The 15,068-nt window shown below is 46.0% G+C and overlaps 4 protein-coding genes across 4 annotated transcripts; 2 read left to right on the plus strand and 2 right to left on the minus strand.

Moving 5' to 3' along the window:
* Positions 1-528: 528 nt before the first annotated feature.
* GL218_02575 (putative integral membrane family protein) lies at positions 529-1,848 on the plus strand (the record flags this gene model as incomplete). The annotated part of the gene is made up of 4 exons (XM_033579102.1): positions 529-699; positions 760-1,330; positions 1,416-1,692; positions 1,731-1,848. 4 exons carry the CDS (start codon positions 529-531, stop codon positions 1,846-1,848), a joined length of 1,137 nt encoding a protein of 378 aa, XP_033439142.1.
* A 4,335-nt stretch (positions 1,849-6,183) lies between these two features.
* GL218_02576 (putative urease accessory protein ureD-like) lies at positions 6,184-7,176 on the minus strand (the record flags this gene model as incomplete). The annotated part of the gene is made up of 1 exon (XM_033579103.1): positions 6,184-7,176. The coding sequence occupies one exon, from the start codon at positions 7,174-7,176 to the stop codon at positions 6,184-6,186; it is 993 nt and encodes a 330-aa protein (XP_033439139.1).
* A 699-nt stretch (positions 7,177-7,875) lies between these two features.
* GL218_02577 (Cohesin subunit psc3) lies at positions 7,876-11,558 on the plus strand (the record flags this gene model as incomplete). The annotated part of the gene is made up of 3 exons (XM_033579104.1): positions 7,876-8,335; positions 8,401-8,609; positions 8,688-11,558. The coding sequence occupies 3 exons, from the start codon at positions 7,876-7,878 to the stop codon at positions 11,556-11,558; spliced, it is 3,540 nt and encodes a 1,179-aa protein (XP_033439140.1).
* Positions 11,559-12,109: 551 nt separating this feature from the next.
* On the minus strand, positions 12,110-14,365 carry GL218_02578 (uncharacterized protein; the record flags this gene model as incomplete). The annotated part of the gene is made up of 4 exons (XM_033579105.1): positions 12,110-12,452; positions 12,555-12,969; positions 13,025-14,119; positions 14,182-14,365. 4 exons carry the CDS (start codon positions 14,363-14,365, stop codon positions 12,110-12,112), a joined length of 2,037 nt encoding a protein of 678 aa, XP_033439143.1.
* Positions 14,366-15,068: the final 703 nt, after the last annotated feature.

Below are 15,068 nucleotides of genomic sequence, written 5' to 3' on the forward strand. Positions count from 1 at the left end.
ACTACAAGTCTCCGGATTCGCGTACCCTCACATTAGCTTCGGCTCTCACCCGGGGTAGCACCGGACATCTGACGATCTTAGAACCCCTTCAAGGTCCCCGTTTATACCCAGTGGTATTACCCTAATAGGCAGTACACGATGATGATGAGCGACTTGCTTCAGTATGTACGCTACTCCTCCAGGGGTCTCTTATGACATGCTCTCCAAGCCAGGGTTACCCCGAGATGGCACACATTATCTTCGACCTCATGTACTATGTATGTGGTATAGAACCCTATCTATTCTAATGCTCCATAAGACCCGTAGAGTGGTCTAGCCTGGCTAAGTGCGCATTGTTCCCATCCCCACAAGGCCATCCCCGTATGTAGTGCTGGTCACATTTTACTATTTTCTTCTATGATACATACACTACATATTGGCCGGTCCTGTAAACGTCTCTTTCTATCTTGGCTTTTCTTTTCGTTTCTTCCCTTTTGTTCGTTTCCCTTCAGTCCTTCTCTTCTTGGCGCCTGATAGATACTATCTATCATGGCAGCTCAGGATCCAAACGCGCCGACAGACAGCAATGGCGGTGCTCTGGTGGCTACTGCCGTTGTTATGCTGACATTTTCCTGGCTATCTGTTTCTCTAAGGTCATTTGTCCGTGCTAAGTTAACCAACGGCTTCCAATGGGATGACTGGTTGATGCTTGCTGCTCAAGTAGGTTATATCTTCGACACTGATCACTAGATTTCTTGGACTTGTGCTAAATTCGAACAGGCTAATTTCACCGTATCATGCGCGCTCATTCTTATGGGGGTTCGGGATGGATTGGGGAGGCATAACGCATCGCTAGACCAGCATAGCGAGATCGAGGCCTTGAAATATCAGGCGTTGGCTACGGCAACATATGTCCTTAACATGTGGCTGATCAAGCTCAGTATTGGTATATTCCTGCTCCGCCTCGCTACGCAAAAACGATACAAGTATACTCTCTACGCGAGTATCGTTATCGTCAGCATATGGAGCATAGTCTTGTTCTTTTGGAATATATTTCAGTGCAATCCGATCGGTGCTCAATGGGATTACACGATTCTTCAGAAGGACCCCAACGCTCGATGTGTCTCAGCCGACGAGATTGTTAACGCTGCTTACGCACTCAGTGTTATGAGTATCCTGTCCGACTGGCTATACGCATTGTTGCCGATTCCTATGTTATGGAGTGTTAAGATGACTACGCAAGCTAAAATGACGGTGGTCGTGGTTTTGGGTCTGGGTGTTTTCGCAAGCATCGCTACGCTCGTCCGACTCAAGTTTCTAGCCGATCTCACTGATATGGCAGATATATTGCGTAAGTCTGGCTTTCATCACGAATTTCTGATTTTTGAATATGAAACCTATGATCTATGTATGCTAACTGGCCGTTTTCGATGTAGATGCTGGCACTGATGCGATGGTTTGGACATTAATTGAACCGGGGGTAGCTATTGTCGCCTCAAGTCTTGTTACTATCAGGCCCCTTCTTAGGCTATGGAAGATCAAGGGATTCGGTGGCACCACTGGACAGAGTCGCCCAACGAATCCATTTAGCAATAGCCATCCGATGTCGCGTACGAATCGATCGAACAAGATGCCGGCATTTGGGTCTACCGATGTTACTCTCGTAGACGTAGAAACTGGTCATTCTAAGTCCCGCTCACCAGTCGCTGGGTCGTTTGGTAGCAAGATTCAGCGGTCTTTATCGTTATCAGACGCCGGAAGCATGTCGAGCAAGAGTTTCCAGTCGCGAACATCATCCGATTCTATAATGCTTCCGAGCATACCTCGGCGCTCTCGATCGATCTCGGAGGCCGATACGTTAGCCGGTAGGAGTCATCGATCTCGACCGTCATACATGTCAAGAGTAAATGAAGCACCTATCGAAGAAGACGATGGACGAGAAGAATACATGGGAAGTAGATCCAGAAGGATAAATATAAAGAGTGAGATGTATATCATCGAGGGTAATACGACACCGACACCTACGACACCTATGGTGCCCGTGGGAGCTCATAGTCGCGACGAGACATGGCTAGCAGAACAAGATTCATCGAACGACGGATCTTTTGAACTCAGCCGCGTTCAATCCCAAAACAACAGCATTAAGAACTCAATTCAGCTAACGAAGCCATTGCCGCTACCGCCCACTTATCACCAAAGATGAATTCACGCAATCGAATTCTAATAGAAACTACAATGTGCAAAGCCTTCAGATGACGACTACGATACTCGCTACGAGAATACCCACAGCGCCGACTTGATTTTTTTACTCCCCTTTTCGATTCTTCTAGATGTGTAAATGGTTATTATATCGGGACATACCCAAAAGGCTGAAACATAGATCAGCTTAATGGCGGGGGCTGGGCCGCTGGGAAATAAACTTGTAGAAATATTAAGGGGGTTCACGGGAGAAAAGGAAAGGAAGTTTCTCACTGTCGAAGAGTAATCTCGGCTATGGGCTGGTTATCGTGTCTTGGATATCCTTACAAAAGAATCTATGGGGTATATGGGTAGGCTATTATGCCGCCCTTAGGGTTATATTATTATTATCATTATTAGGCGCTGGAAGGTTTGGGGCTAATTTGCCTGAAAGAGGCTTTCTAGCTAGGTAGCTATTGAGGTCATAAAGGAGACGAGGGTAATTGGCGCCCAAGAGAAGACTAGGCGACTTCTGGGGATGTTTATCGTAGTTGGGGGATTTGTTACGTATAACTACCTATACATAGCAAACGCAAACTTATTTACAATATATTGCCGATAATTTTGACTGGGACTGCGAGATGACTACCTCGTGATATTATGGCCGTATAACAGGTACCTAAACTATCTCTCCAGTGCTTCAAGTATTTGACGGCACATCACGAATATCCATATCAAGAAATAGCAGTATTTCCAAATATGGTCTTAATTGATGGAGATTTCATATGACGCGCTAATTCTATTACTACCAGTGACTTGTGTTTCAGTCCCGACTTTACGTTGGAATAAATTAAAACCAGGTATTGGCTCTTTAACCGAATTACGGCGGCGTAGCCGGTATCGGCATGTTTGGATTAAGGAGTAAAATTGCTATATAGGTATTTATTAATATTATCCTGACAATAATATAGGTGTGATATATCTAGGTCAACGACATGGCTGTATGAGTGGATAGTTAGTTGCTGTAATATGAAGTAGTGAGCAGCTGGGTTGTTAGATAGGTAGTCCCCTTTTCTTTTCTTAGGAGAGAAATATGTACCCAACCCAGCGACTCTTGTATTTCTAACGTGTAGGAGACTTCTTCTCGTTACTTGTTGGTGATATTAGGAAATGTCCTTCATACATACCTACCTAACCTAGGTACCTATCTTATGTCTTATAGTTTGGCGTTAGACGTTGGACGCGCCGAGCGTTAGAGAAACCCGGATCGTCGGTGATTCCCTGTCTTCCCGCGACGGATGGTGAGGCTAGCGTTACATTGGACATAATTCTCCTAGTATGGACTAGGATAACTGACAGTTTAGGCACGAGGCCGCACGGATAACTGTGGAAGAGTCATATTTGTGTACATGTTCGGTTCGCGTAGCTTATACGGTCTTTAAGAACTGGGTTCGGCTGTTATGATAGAAAGTGGCCGGGGTATCAAAACTGATGTTTCCTTTGCCTAGTTAGTCAATTACCTCCTACCTAACCAGGCTGCCGGGATTCTTTGCTAGCTACGTAATTGAAGCCTTAATACAAAGTAGCCAAGAACGTTGATACGTTTAAAGGCCTTGAGCTTCACAGTAGCTGGCTACCTTGAAATAATCCATAGCCTCCTCGAATGGGCTTGGTGAAGAATCTACATACATGGTATATCCACAAAGCGCAGTCACTGCACCAAAGATCATTGATCTAGGCTGTCGATACCGTCGATGCCCTCGAGACTAGGATTCCAATCCTCCTCTTCGTCCCACACAGGTGCCAGCACGAACTTGTTAAGGATCTGGCCCATACCGCAGGCGAACCCAGTGCTCGCCTCGGGGTTCTGCAGGTCGATGTTTTGCTCCATCATGATAGCCGACGTTAAAAAGTCGGTTTCCGTACCCATCCCTAAGCTCAGGATTGTTCCTCCCCAATCAAACTCCACCTTGCCGGATTTGCGCACGTGGAGCTTGCCAATGAGACCACCTTCCGGTGGGAGAGTTGCGAATGGGTTATATTCTTTCTCCTTCTCTTTGCCGTCTTCCGTCTTCACCTTGTTGGTAGTAGCCGGGCCCGTATTCTCGCGAGACGTAGGATCGGCGACTTCTGGCTCTTCACCATTCGTACTATCTGTAGGCTTCACCAATGGTGGGAGAATAGGAGGTAGCTGGAAGAGGTACATCTGATCGTCTTTTTCCTGGCCCTGTGGTGCCTCATCGTCCTCGTTCCCTTCATCTTTTTCGCCTTCTGTCTCGCCTTCCTTCGAGCCACTAGGGGGGTCGTCAAATTTAAGCGTTTGCAACTGAGCGTCTAGGTCGTATATAGTTTGTAGAATCTCGGGGTCTTTAGCTGCCTTCTCCTTTCGTTTTCTTTGTGCAATAGCGGCGCTGTATTCGTCGGCGACCGGTTTCTTCTTAAGTTCTGGTGAAGGAGGTGCTTTTACCTGGGCTGCCTCAGGAATGTCGGCCATGTCAACGTCCATTGCCTCCGGTTCCGTACCAGGTTCTGCTTTGACTTTGACTTGACTCTTTGGAGCAGCATGCCAGACTTCGCTATCGTCCTCCATACCGATCTCGCGTAGATCCTTAGCTGCTTGAGCAACGAATAGTTCGTCATCATCAGAGGACTGACGCTCTTCAGCTTCAAGCTCCGCCGTAGTCTTAACTTTAACTTCATCCTCTTCATGGTGAGTTCTAAGAAGACCGACTGGGAGATTTCCGGTCGATTTAGTGAAACGGGAAGGCTGATAGAGGGCCTTTCCTTCCTCGTCGTAACCCGTAGTCCCGTTTAGAAGGTCAATATTGACTCTATCTTCGTTCTCTCGTCTAGGCCGATACCTAAGCGCGTTGAACTGAGAAGTAAACCCACCTTTTGAGGAAGAAGCGCCGCCATTAGCTCCCCAACCCCATCCTCCCGCACTCCCTTTCACATTCTCTATTTATAAGTTAGCAAGTTGGTTATTTAATGGGGGGCATCGTCGAGTTATCAGAAAATCGTACCTTGTGGTATCGCAGAAAATGGGCCGGAAGCGGTGACTGTTCTCCTGATAAATCCTCGCTGTGATGGATCACCCCTCCCTCGACCTCGTCTTCCCCTCCGACCCTCTGCTCGCTGTTGCCGTTCCTCTTCTTTGATCTTGACGGCTAAGTCACGGTTTCTCTCTTGTTCTAGCCTTGCTCTTTCTGCAGCGTCTCGCCGGATATTCTTAGGCCTGAATCTACCACCGGCCCGTGAAGCCGTAGCACTAGGCGTCTGTGATTGTCTTACTGACGTGATAGTTGATGGGTCACTTTGAAGAACGGATACCGGTGAGTTATCAATTGGGGTCCCTTCAGAAGGTGTGCTTATAACCACCACATCGTCGTTTTCTATAGAGTTTTGTGGTTGTGATGAACTCTCAGCAGGATGTGATTCTGCATCGCCAAGTGAGGCTCTACTTGTGGTATCTGATGATGAATGACCAGCTCTGGCTGCTCCCCTTCCTCTTCCTCTTCCTCCTCTCGCACCACGTGAACCACGAGGCGGCATTATTACTATCTCATGAGTGTTGATAGTAGTAATTCTGGATAATAAAATAATTAGGTGTATTTGAATGCAGGTTATTATTTCTGAACTCGATCTTTGATTTGACGCCTTTTTGAATAAGACTGATTGGAAAAGTTTCTAGTGGGGCAAAGTTCTTGTAAGTGCAAGTTGAGCTAAATTCAATAAAGGAATCCTGGTGGGGCACGACTTTGTACCTGAGTCATCCTAAATCCTAAATTTATGGGATAAGGCAACTGGCGACTAGCGACTGGCAGCTGGCAGACACCTGATTTCTACCCTCTATAATATCACATGCGAAAGAAAATGATATTAAGGTATCACGCAGATAAGAAGAGACAACTGTTTAACCTAGAGGCTATCTGTGTCTATAATTGCGATTGAATGAAAATCGAACTGCTAGCGACGACGTACAATGCAGGAAGCATGAAAATATGAATATATAAATGATACGGGATATCATCGAACGCACATCAAAGCTTCTTCACCAAACTGCTGTTCGATGCTACCCTCTTGAAGGAGCATCGACCCTATCCAATTCCGTGCAGCTTCAACGGTTGCAGCACCGAATTTTACTACTATGCAACCACGTACGTTGGCGGCTGACCAGAGTATCCGTTTATCTTTCTCCTCCTCTAACCTGATAGTTCGCCAACGTTCGAGAGGAGATTGAAGTATTGCTTCGTCTTTTTCACGTGCTTCAGCGCTACGGAAATCTCGAGCCCCTAATCGTGGTAGTGCAGAAAACTCGGATATAAAGAAATCACTAATAGATTTCATCAAAGGACCTCGGAGGATCAAAGTGCCCACGATGGCGTGTTCATACATCGACGCTTGAAGCGTGGGAGATCCAATCGGCCTATTCGCACCATCTAAGATGATAGCATCTCGGACTAGAAGACGGTCCTTAGATGTTGCAGTATTGGAGGTGAACCAGACTTCGTTGCGTCCAATCCATCGATTAAGACTCCAGTTTTCACCCCGGGCCGTACGACCTTGGGTGACCCAGTCTAGCAAACATAAAGACGCGCCAGAAGTCAGCTTGAAAATCTGCTTCTGCTCGTATATGCTGCTTTCGAATGGTTGAACAGGGTCTGGTAAGAGACAAAGCGCAGCCCCGTCTTTAATTTCAACGTTCAAATTCTGTCTTGTCACGATGTCTGGCGCAACGGACCGAAAAATCTTGGTGTGACCTTGCGTAACGATGCTGAGTCTCGCTCCCGAGTGTACGTCAATAGAGAGGTTAATTTGATCGCCGCCGACGAGTCCTCCACCATATGATAAGAGGAACACCAACACGGTACCCGTTTCGGTGGTAGACGCGGGAGATATAAGTTTTAGCGGGTATTGATAAGTGATACTCTCAATCGTCGAGACGTTGTTAGGTGATAACTTGATAACTATTTGGCCCTCTCCAGGGAGGGATGACGACTTTGGAAACGGGGAGGTCATCCCGTAAGTAGATTAGGGTGGGGAGGAAGATAAGTGAAAATAGTTCATTTCATATTAGTGGGAGAAAAAGGTTTGAGGATTTTAACCAGAAACTAATGTTCGTCATTGAAGCTTATCTCGAAGCTCCGGATGAGATAAAATCATTGGTAATATTGGCTTCAGTATACACGGTGGAGAGGTTAACTATATATTAGTCTGAAGGAAAAAAAAAAGAGTTATTAAGGTAATAATTTGAGCTAATAAAATTTAGCAGGAGATATAATCGTGTTGACATTATTGTCTTATAATAAACAAATAGACATTCTTGATAGCATTACATGAGAAATCTATTAATGGGAATTGGTAGACGGAGGGGTACGATAGGTACGTACTTTCATAATCTGGATATAGTAAAATATTGGTTATTAAGTATTGACTACTAGGGGGTTATATGCATATAAGGTATAATGCAAATAAAAAGAATACACTATGCTCCACTTGCTAGATACTTTAGGTTAGGTACCTTTAGTTCTTGGAAGATGGAATCCGGCGACTTTCATTTTTGGCGAATCCAAACGATCCAAACACGCTCCCCACCATTAGACGCGCCTGAATTCTACCCCCTAGTCAACATTTCTAGTAATCGCATTTATTTCATGGAGGAAATAGTCGCATCGCATTAACCTTCAATTCCACATGTCACCATCTAGATTGCCCCTAATGGAAACCGACGATAATAACGCGACCTCTTCTCCCGCGTCCGCCCCCGATAATTCACGACGAAGATCGGGACGCGTTGTGAGAGCACCTCAGAAATTCTCACCAGAAGCGAACTCATCACAGAATGATCATACATCGTCTAAGCGAAAGAGAGGTCGCGATCGCGATGAGGAAGACGCCGAGAATGATACTCCCGCCGAGGAAGACGAAGAGGAACTTAGTGACCCAGACGATCAAGACGATATTGAAGAAGAAGAAGAACAAACTTCTAGATCAAAGAAGTCTAAGTCTAAACAAAAACCACGACCCAAAAAGCCGGCGGCGAAGCGCGCAAAGGTAAACGGCAGTGCGCAAATAGAGACCGGATCTGCTCCTCTTGCGCCTGCGGTTCGGCTTCCAAATAGACCTAAGAAGACTGCAAGAGTCGTTATAGTTCATCCTGATGGAGATGGCCTTTATGGTAAGGGTTTGACTTGATAATAATACTCTTCAAGATACAATTAGGTGTACTGATAATCTTATTAGCTGATGTATTTGGTTCTGGCGACTCTTCTGACGACGTCGCTGCGAACTGGTTTCAGCGCTACCAGCAAGACGATGCTAAAGCATTAGCGGAAGTTATTAACTGCGTTTTACTTGCGGCAGGCTGTGAGCAACAGTTGACAGAAGACGATATTCGAGATCCTGATAATTCTGCAAACAGATTATCAGAACTAGAAGATGCTTATCAACAGGTGCGTTATTATTACTTACCTACCTATGGATAACGTTGTACTCCTATGTCGTGCATAGGCTGACATACCACTTAACAGACAAGTATTTCGGACTATCCTCTTATCTCGAGGGCGAAAAGTAGTAAAAACTTTCGAGATCTCCTTATTGGGTTTTTCGAATCCTTAATTAGTGTCCTCCACCAGACTGACGTTCTTTACAACGACGAGGATTTATTGGACAATATCCAACGATGGGTCGGCATTATGTCGTCCTCTTCTCTGCGTCCATTCAGACACACAGCAACGACGGTAGGGTTAGCAATACTCACTTCACTTATTGGAGTGACGGAACAACTTGACGAGCGAATCACAAAGTCGAACCAGGCTCTACAAGCCGAGTCTAATCGCCGGGGCAAAAACAAGAATCTCATCGAGAACACAAAAAAGGCTCTTGATGCTGCAAATCAAAATCGCGAATTCATCGACAGCAAAGTCAAGGATCTTTTCGATATTGTCTTTGTGCACCGCTATCGTGATATCGACCCCAAAATTCGTGCCGAGTGTGTCGAAGCTCTCGGTACCTGGATTTGCACCCTTCCAACAGTCTACATGGCCCCTGAATATTTACGATACTTAGGATGGCTGTTGTCAGATATTTCAGTCTCTACTCGAATAGAGGTTCTCAAGCAGCTAGCAAGAGTCCTGAAACGAGATGCAGAGAAATTGGCCCATTTCATTGACAGATTTCGACCTCGCCTTGTTGAGATGGCGACGAGAGATTCTGATGTCTCTGTTCGTGTTACGGCAATTAGCGTCGTCGACATACTACGCGCGTCAGGCATGCTTGAACCTGAAGAAGTCGACTCGGTCAACAAATTACTTTTCGATTCCGAAGTTAGGATACGTAAAGCTGTCGTCGGCTTCTTTTCGGCGCTGGTTCAAGAGCTCATCGAGAATAAAGTGGATGAAATTGGTGGTAACGACGCACTAGAAGAAGTATTCGGAGACGAAGACGAAGATGAATATGATTCACTTCGAAAGGATTGGATCAACATCAAAGCTCTCGCGGAGAATCTCGCTGTATATGACGCTCAACTCGACGAGGAGCAGGACGAGATACGGCACGGATTAGATGTAGCAGCGGACGTGGTAAACGCCAACATACCAGACTCACGAATCGCACTGGCAGCTCAAGCTCTTTATGAGAAAATTCCCGAAGTTAGCAATTGGCAAATCCTTGCCGGCTATCTACTTTTTGACCACTCGACTAGCACAAAATCTAGGGCGAGTTCGAAAACTAACTCAATCGAGGCTGCCACCAAGAAAGCTGTCGCCCCCGAGCCACGAGAGGAGGCTATTCTGCTCGAGGTCCTTGCGGCGGCTGTACGAGAGAGCCTTGTGCCATCAGCAGACCATGACAGGCATAAGAAGAGAGTCGGTAGGCTTGAGTTAGATGCGCAAGACGATGCTGGTATGAAGCTGGCTGCGCTCATACCTCGTCTCCTGAATAAGTTCGGGTCGGACCCTACGATGGCCGCCATCGTACTCCGGTTAGAGCATTTTCTCGATCTAGAGGTATTCCAACAGTTGCGTCAAAATTCGGCAACATATGATAAGCTTCTTGACGAAATCGCCACTCAATTTAACCGACATGTTGACCAGGGGCTTCTTAACGAAGCAACAACAGCATTCATCCACGCTAGACAATACGAAGAGCTTGAGGAATTGACTGACAACAAGATAGCAGCACTCTGGGACAATGCCCTTAATTCGTTGCGGGGTGTAGATAAAATTTGTGAACTCTCAGCTCGAGGCAATCTTGACCGAGCCACTCTTACTGAACTCTCTCAGATCCTAATGAAGCTCAGCAAGTTAGTTAGCATTTCTGATTGTGTTGATATCCTTGAAACCCCGGGGACATCGACCGACTCCGACCGACCAGCTATCAAGGTCCTTATTAGTATCGTGCATCGTGGTCTATTAACAGAGTCAAACGAAGACTTGGATGATCCCGAAGATGAGGTAGTTGCTTTTGCCATAAAGGCATGTCAATTTTACTTCATGTGGAAAGTGAGGAGATTACGAAGTATTGTTGAAAGCGATGCAGATATCCCTGATGCCGAGGTTGATCAGCTGGTACTTCTACGTAAAGATTTTGTCACGAACCTCATACAAACCTTCTCCTCTCGAGGATTTAACGATGATCTCCGTCTTTTCGCTGTCGGCACTGCTTGCGATCTGTGCGGACTATTCGTTTTCCTACGACCTATAATTGAAGACCCGCAAGTCTCCAAATACAGGAAGCTGCGCCCTCTCCTCGAAGAGATGCCCTCAGCCCTGATCACTCAGGAGATTATTCCGATATTCGACGCAGCAGAACAAGCATACGCGAAAAGAGCCAATAAGCAACTCAACGAACCTACAGACGACGAAGACCCCTTAGATGACGAACTACCACCTGAGGATGACGAGGATGAGGAGCTCACGGAACAAGAGCGTTTCGCGGCTGAGTTAAAAGCCGAGAAGATCCTATGCGAGCTAACTGGTAAACTTGTCCTTGCCATCTTAGCCAAGACTATCGACCATACTGGGCCAGATGCCGGCAAGCTACGAAAGCGGCTGAACCGTAACAAGACGAGGCTAGGAAACAACTACAAGGATGTCGTCGCTTATTTAGACGAGGACCACCTTCGCGAACTGAGAGGCGGAAAGAAGAAGGCCTCAGCTAAGGCTAAAGGCAAGGAGCCCGCGAAGAAGCCTGCGCTCAGCGCGGAGCTAGTAATCGAGGATGATGACGATGATCATATAATACTAGAGGACCCATTCGAGGAGGAACCTGAGCCCGAAGAGGGCACGGTTGAGGACCTCAGACGAAGAGAACTGCTCGACGATCCCATCGAGGAGGACTCGGAAGAGGAAAGACCAGCGGCCGGAGAGCCGATGGAAGACGACGAGGTGATCGGGGATTAATGAGCCGGCAGGCAGGAATGACTTACTACTTCTATTACTACACTACACCCATGTACTTACGGCTTTGAACGGGATGGCACGGATGAACAGAATAGGTACGCCCCTAGAGCTGCACGATGTTTTTTTCACTGCATGGGAGACAGCGGAACGCTGCTGCGAGCATTCTTGATGGTGATTAGCCGTGTCGGCTGGCGGCTGGCTACAAGGGTAATTGCACGGAGTCGGAGTCGGAGTTGGAGTTGAGGGATGATGCGATTCCCCGCAGGGTGGCCTGTCTTGTCTTGTCTTGTTAGATGTGTATTAATACATACTTGAATTCTACTCTTGCTTTGGTATATGTCGTGTTGGTGACGTGTGGTTGAAGGGGGGATGATAGCTGTAGATGGTAAGTAAACACATACGTCTTCGGGTTTGAGTACCTAAGGGAAGCGGTAAGGTCTTGACTCTACGATAGTCAACTGTGAAGAGGTCTTGGTAAGCGTAATATATATATATATATATAGGTATCTATTTAATTAGGTATTCTATTTTTAATTGTCCATGTGAATTCACTAGCTAATCTTCGTTCCAAACAGACCAAACACTCTTTCCCAACGCTTCGTCTTGCCGGCATTTGCCTTTTTAGGATCACTCTCGGGGAGCTTAACGCCATATTGTCGAATGCAGCATGTGAACGGCTTGTTGGATACCACGGAGTCTCCTTGAACGACGTTTTGAGTCGGATGGCTGCTCGGTGGTCTGGGGGGCGTGCTATCTGGTGGCTGTTGAGCCGCAACTCGTTGCTTGTTCTTCTGCAGATTTTGTAGCTCTTGCTGCTTGCACTCTTCTAGGTTTCCCCAGAGCTTGAATAGCTGCTCTCGTAGAGTATCTAGATCGTCGGGGTTTGCTCGAAGGCTAGATACGTGTTAGCTCGGTATTGATCTATCTATTGCCGTGATCGTAGGTAAATGGGGTTTGCTTTGGAGTTGGAAAGGGGGAACGGTGGGGATAACGTACTCTACTGCGTCGAGGTTTAATAACATCTGGGCCTCGGTATTGTCAATCACGACCCAGAGGCTGTTGTCCTCGCCTTTTTTCTTGGGATTAGCCTCTTCGAGCAGCAATGAGAATCGCCACTCCCAGACTTTGTCTCCCCTATATCGGTCCAGGGTGCCTTGGTCTTCGTCCGATTCCGAATCGGAAGCGCCGCTGTGGTCCGATAGCATATCAAACTCTGTGTTCTTGCGCCAAGTCGCAAAGTCTTCTAGCTTGCGAGGACGAAAGTCTAGAACTCGAACGTTGGCTCGGTATTTGGCGCAAGTAAAGGGAAGTGTTAACGTCGTTTCTTGGCCGTCTACTGTTGTTGTCCAAGGTGCGGGTTTTAGAATGGAAGAAACGGGGAAAACTGGTTGGTCCATATTTTCGCATTTAACTATTGCCTCTGTTAGTATAAATAATTTACCATAGAAAACACGCAATGATCATACTTGATTCGTTAAGATCGAGTCCTGCCTCTTGTTCTGGCTCTTGCTCTTCAATCCCTCTGGCCTTCTGAGCCCGTTGCTCCATACGCCGCATCTTCGAGGGATTTTTCTTTTCCTCTTGATTTTCTCCTTTTCGCTTGCCACCGTTTCCTTTGCCGCCCTCATTTGCAGCAAAGCTCTTCATCTGTTTTTTCTTGGCCTTTTCATAGTCTCTTTTCCGCCTGACGGCATCCTTGAGTCGTTGATCAATACTATCTTGGTCATCGGTAGAAAGGATATCAACTAGAACGCCTGGATTGAAACCGCTGCGGTCTTCTCGCAAATATCCCTCGAGATTATTGGCATTACGCCCATACTTGATTTGAAGATTCCGTAGTTTCACCCAAGCTCCAGCCTTAACTTCGTTGAGGACGAACTCCCCATGTAAACCAAAGCAGGTTACTTGTAACGAGCGCTTCCCGTAAGGACCAGGCCAGGTGTTCGGCATTACGTTTTTCGTAGTGTATCCATATGGATCTCCATCCCGGCCCTCGGAGATATCTGTAGAGTCCCACGAGAACTTATAGAAAGCGTCGTTTTCAGTGTAATCGGAAACCCACAATGTGGCTTTGCCGATTTGATCGAAGGGTTCCTTGATCACATTGACTATAATATCACAGAATTGACAATCCTGGATGTCACTTAGGAGTTTGAATTTATTCTTGACATTGCGAGATTGGTCAACCTGAATGGTGAACTCGGCAGCGTTTGGTATAGCGCTCTTATCGGTAGAGTGGTATAGCCAGGAAACATATTCATGCTCCTTATCTGTAGGACGGCGATCATTAGGCCGTACAGGATCTAGTAAAGCCTGTTTTGCTGATTTTGGTGGCATAGGAATCTTGCTTGCTGAGTACATATGAATTACAGTCGATCTATGGGATAATAATGATAATTCATTATAACGGGACTGGACCTTGGCGTAAATTATTAATATAACATCGCCGGCATCTGGCTCGGGGATTTCAGACAACTCAGGCCGAAATATATTCATAACTAAGCCCTTATCTGGTTCGTCTTCAATGGACTTGTCATAAATTGTAAGAACAGATTTCCAATCTTCCCCAAAATTATTAGCCAAGCTTACATGAGAGGAAGTATACGTATGGTTATAAACTTACCAACTCCTCTAGTTTGTATTGCAGACATACGATCCTTCACCAAACCAATAACATTGGCAAACCTACCACTCGGGACAGCTCCATTAAGGATATCCCGAATATTATGGTACCCGGGAGGAGGTTTTCTTTGTTCATCTGCATTTCGAGAATTCCCAGCAGAGTTTGATGGTTGCCTCGAAGTCATGTTGAAAAAGATTTGGCATAACGCAGAGTTGTAACATTAAAAGTAGAAGGATGGCAAGATGCCTTTGACCCACAGATTTGACTACAATTAAGCCGATACATTAAGAAAGGGGTAATTTGCATGCATAGCTTAATATTTAATGCTTAATGCTTAATGCTTAATATCTAATGTTAAACGTTTATAAGAAAGAACGAAACAAAAAAAAACGAACCACGCGTCCGAAACGCGTCAAGACTTAAAGAGCTTTTGCATTGTAAGTGCATATTTTATGCACTAAACGGATAGTGAGTCAAAGTGTCTTTATCTTCAAATTGCGGTGTCACATGATAGTCAGGTGGCTTTGAGGGGTACCAGGGTACGTGAAGGCTGGAAGAGTACATGAAAAGTGGATAGAAGTGGGGTAGCTGCAGGACAGTTTAGTAGGCTTTGATTGGCTTTAATTTAGGATGCCTCACGCCTGCGGCCTTAGTCTTGCCAGTCAGCCAGTCTGAACTTTAAGGCATCCCCGCTAACGGTTAACGGGGTTCAAAGAGCAACCAAGCCGTCAAATCCATTCTAATCCAAATTCTTCTGCTGTTTCCAGCATCATAATAATTTCCCCCCCCACTACGATCAACTCTTCAACTTTTCAACTTTAAACTACTTCAACTACTTCATCCTCTCCCTCTCTATCTTCCTCAACTTCGTACTGACGAATTGAGGT

This window comes from Daldinia childiae, assembly GCF_008694065.1.
Source record: "Daldinia childiae strain JS-1345 chromosome Unknown Scaffold2, whole genome shotgun sequence".
NCBI lineage: Eukaryota > Fungi > Ascomycota > Sordariomycetes > Xylariales > Hypoxylaceae > Daldinia > Daldinia childiae.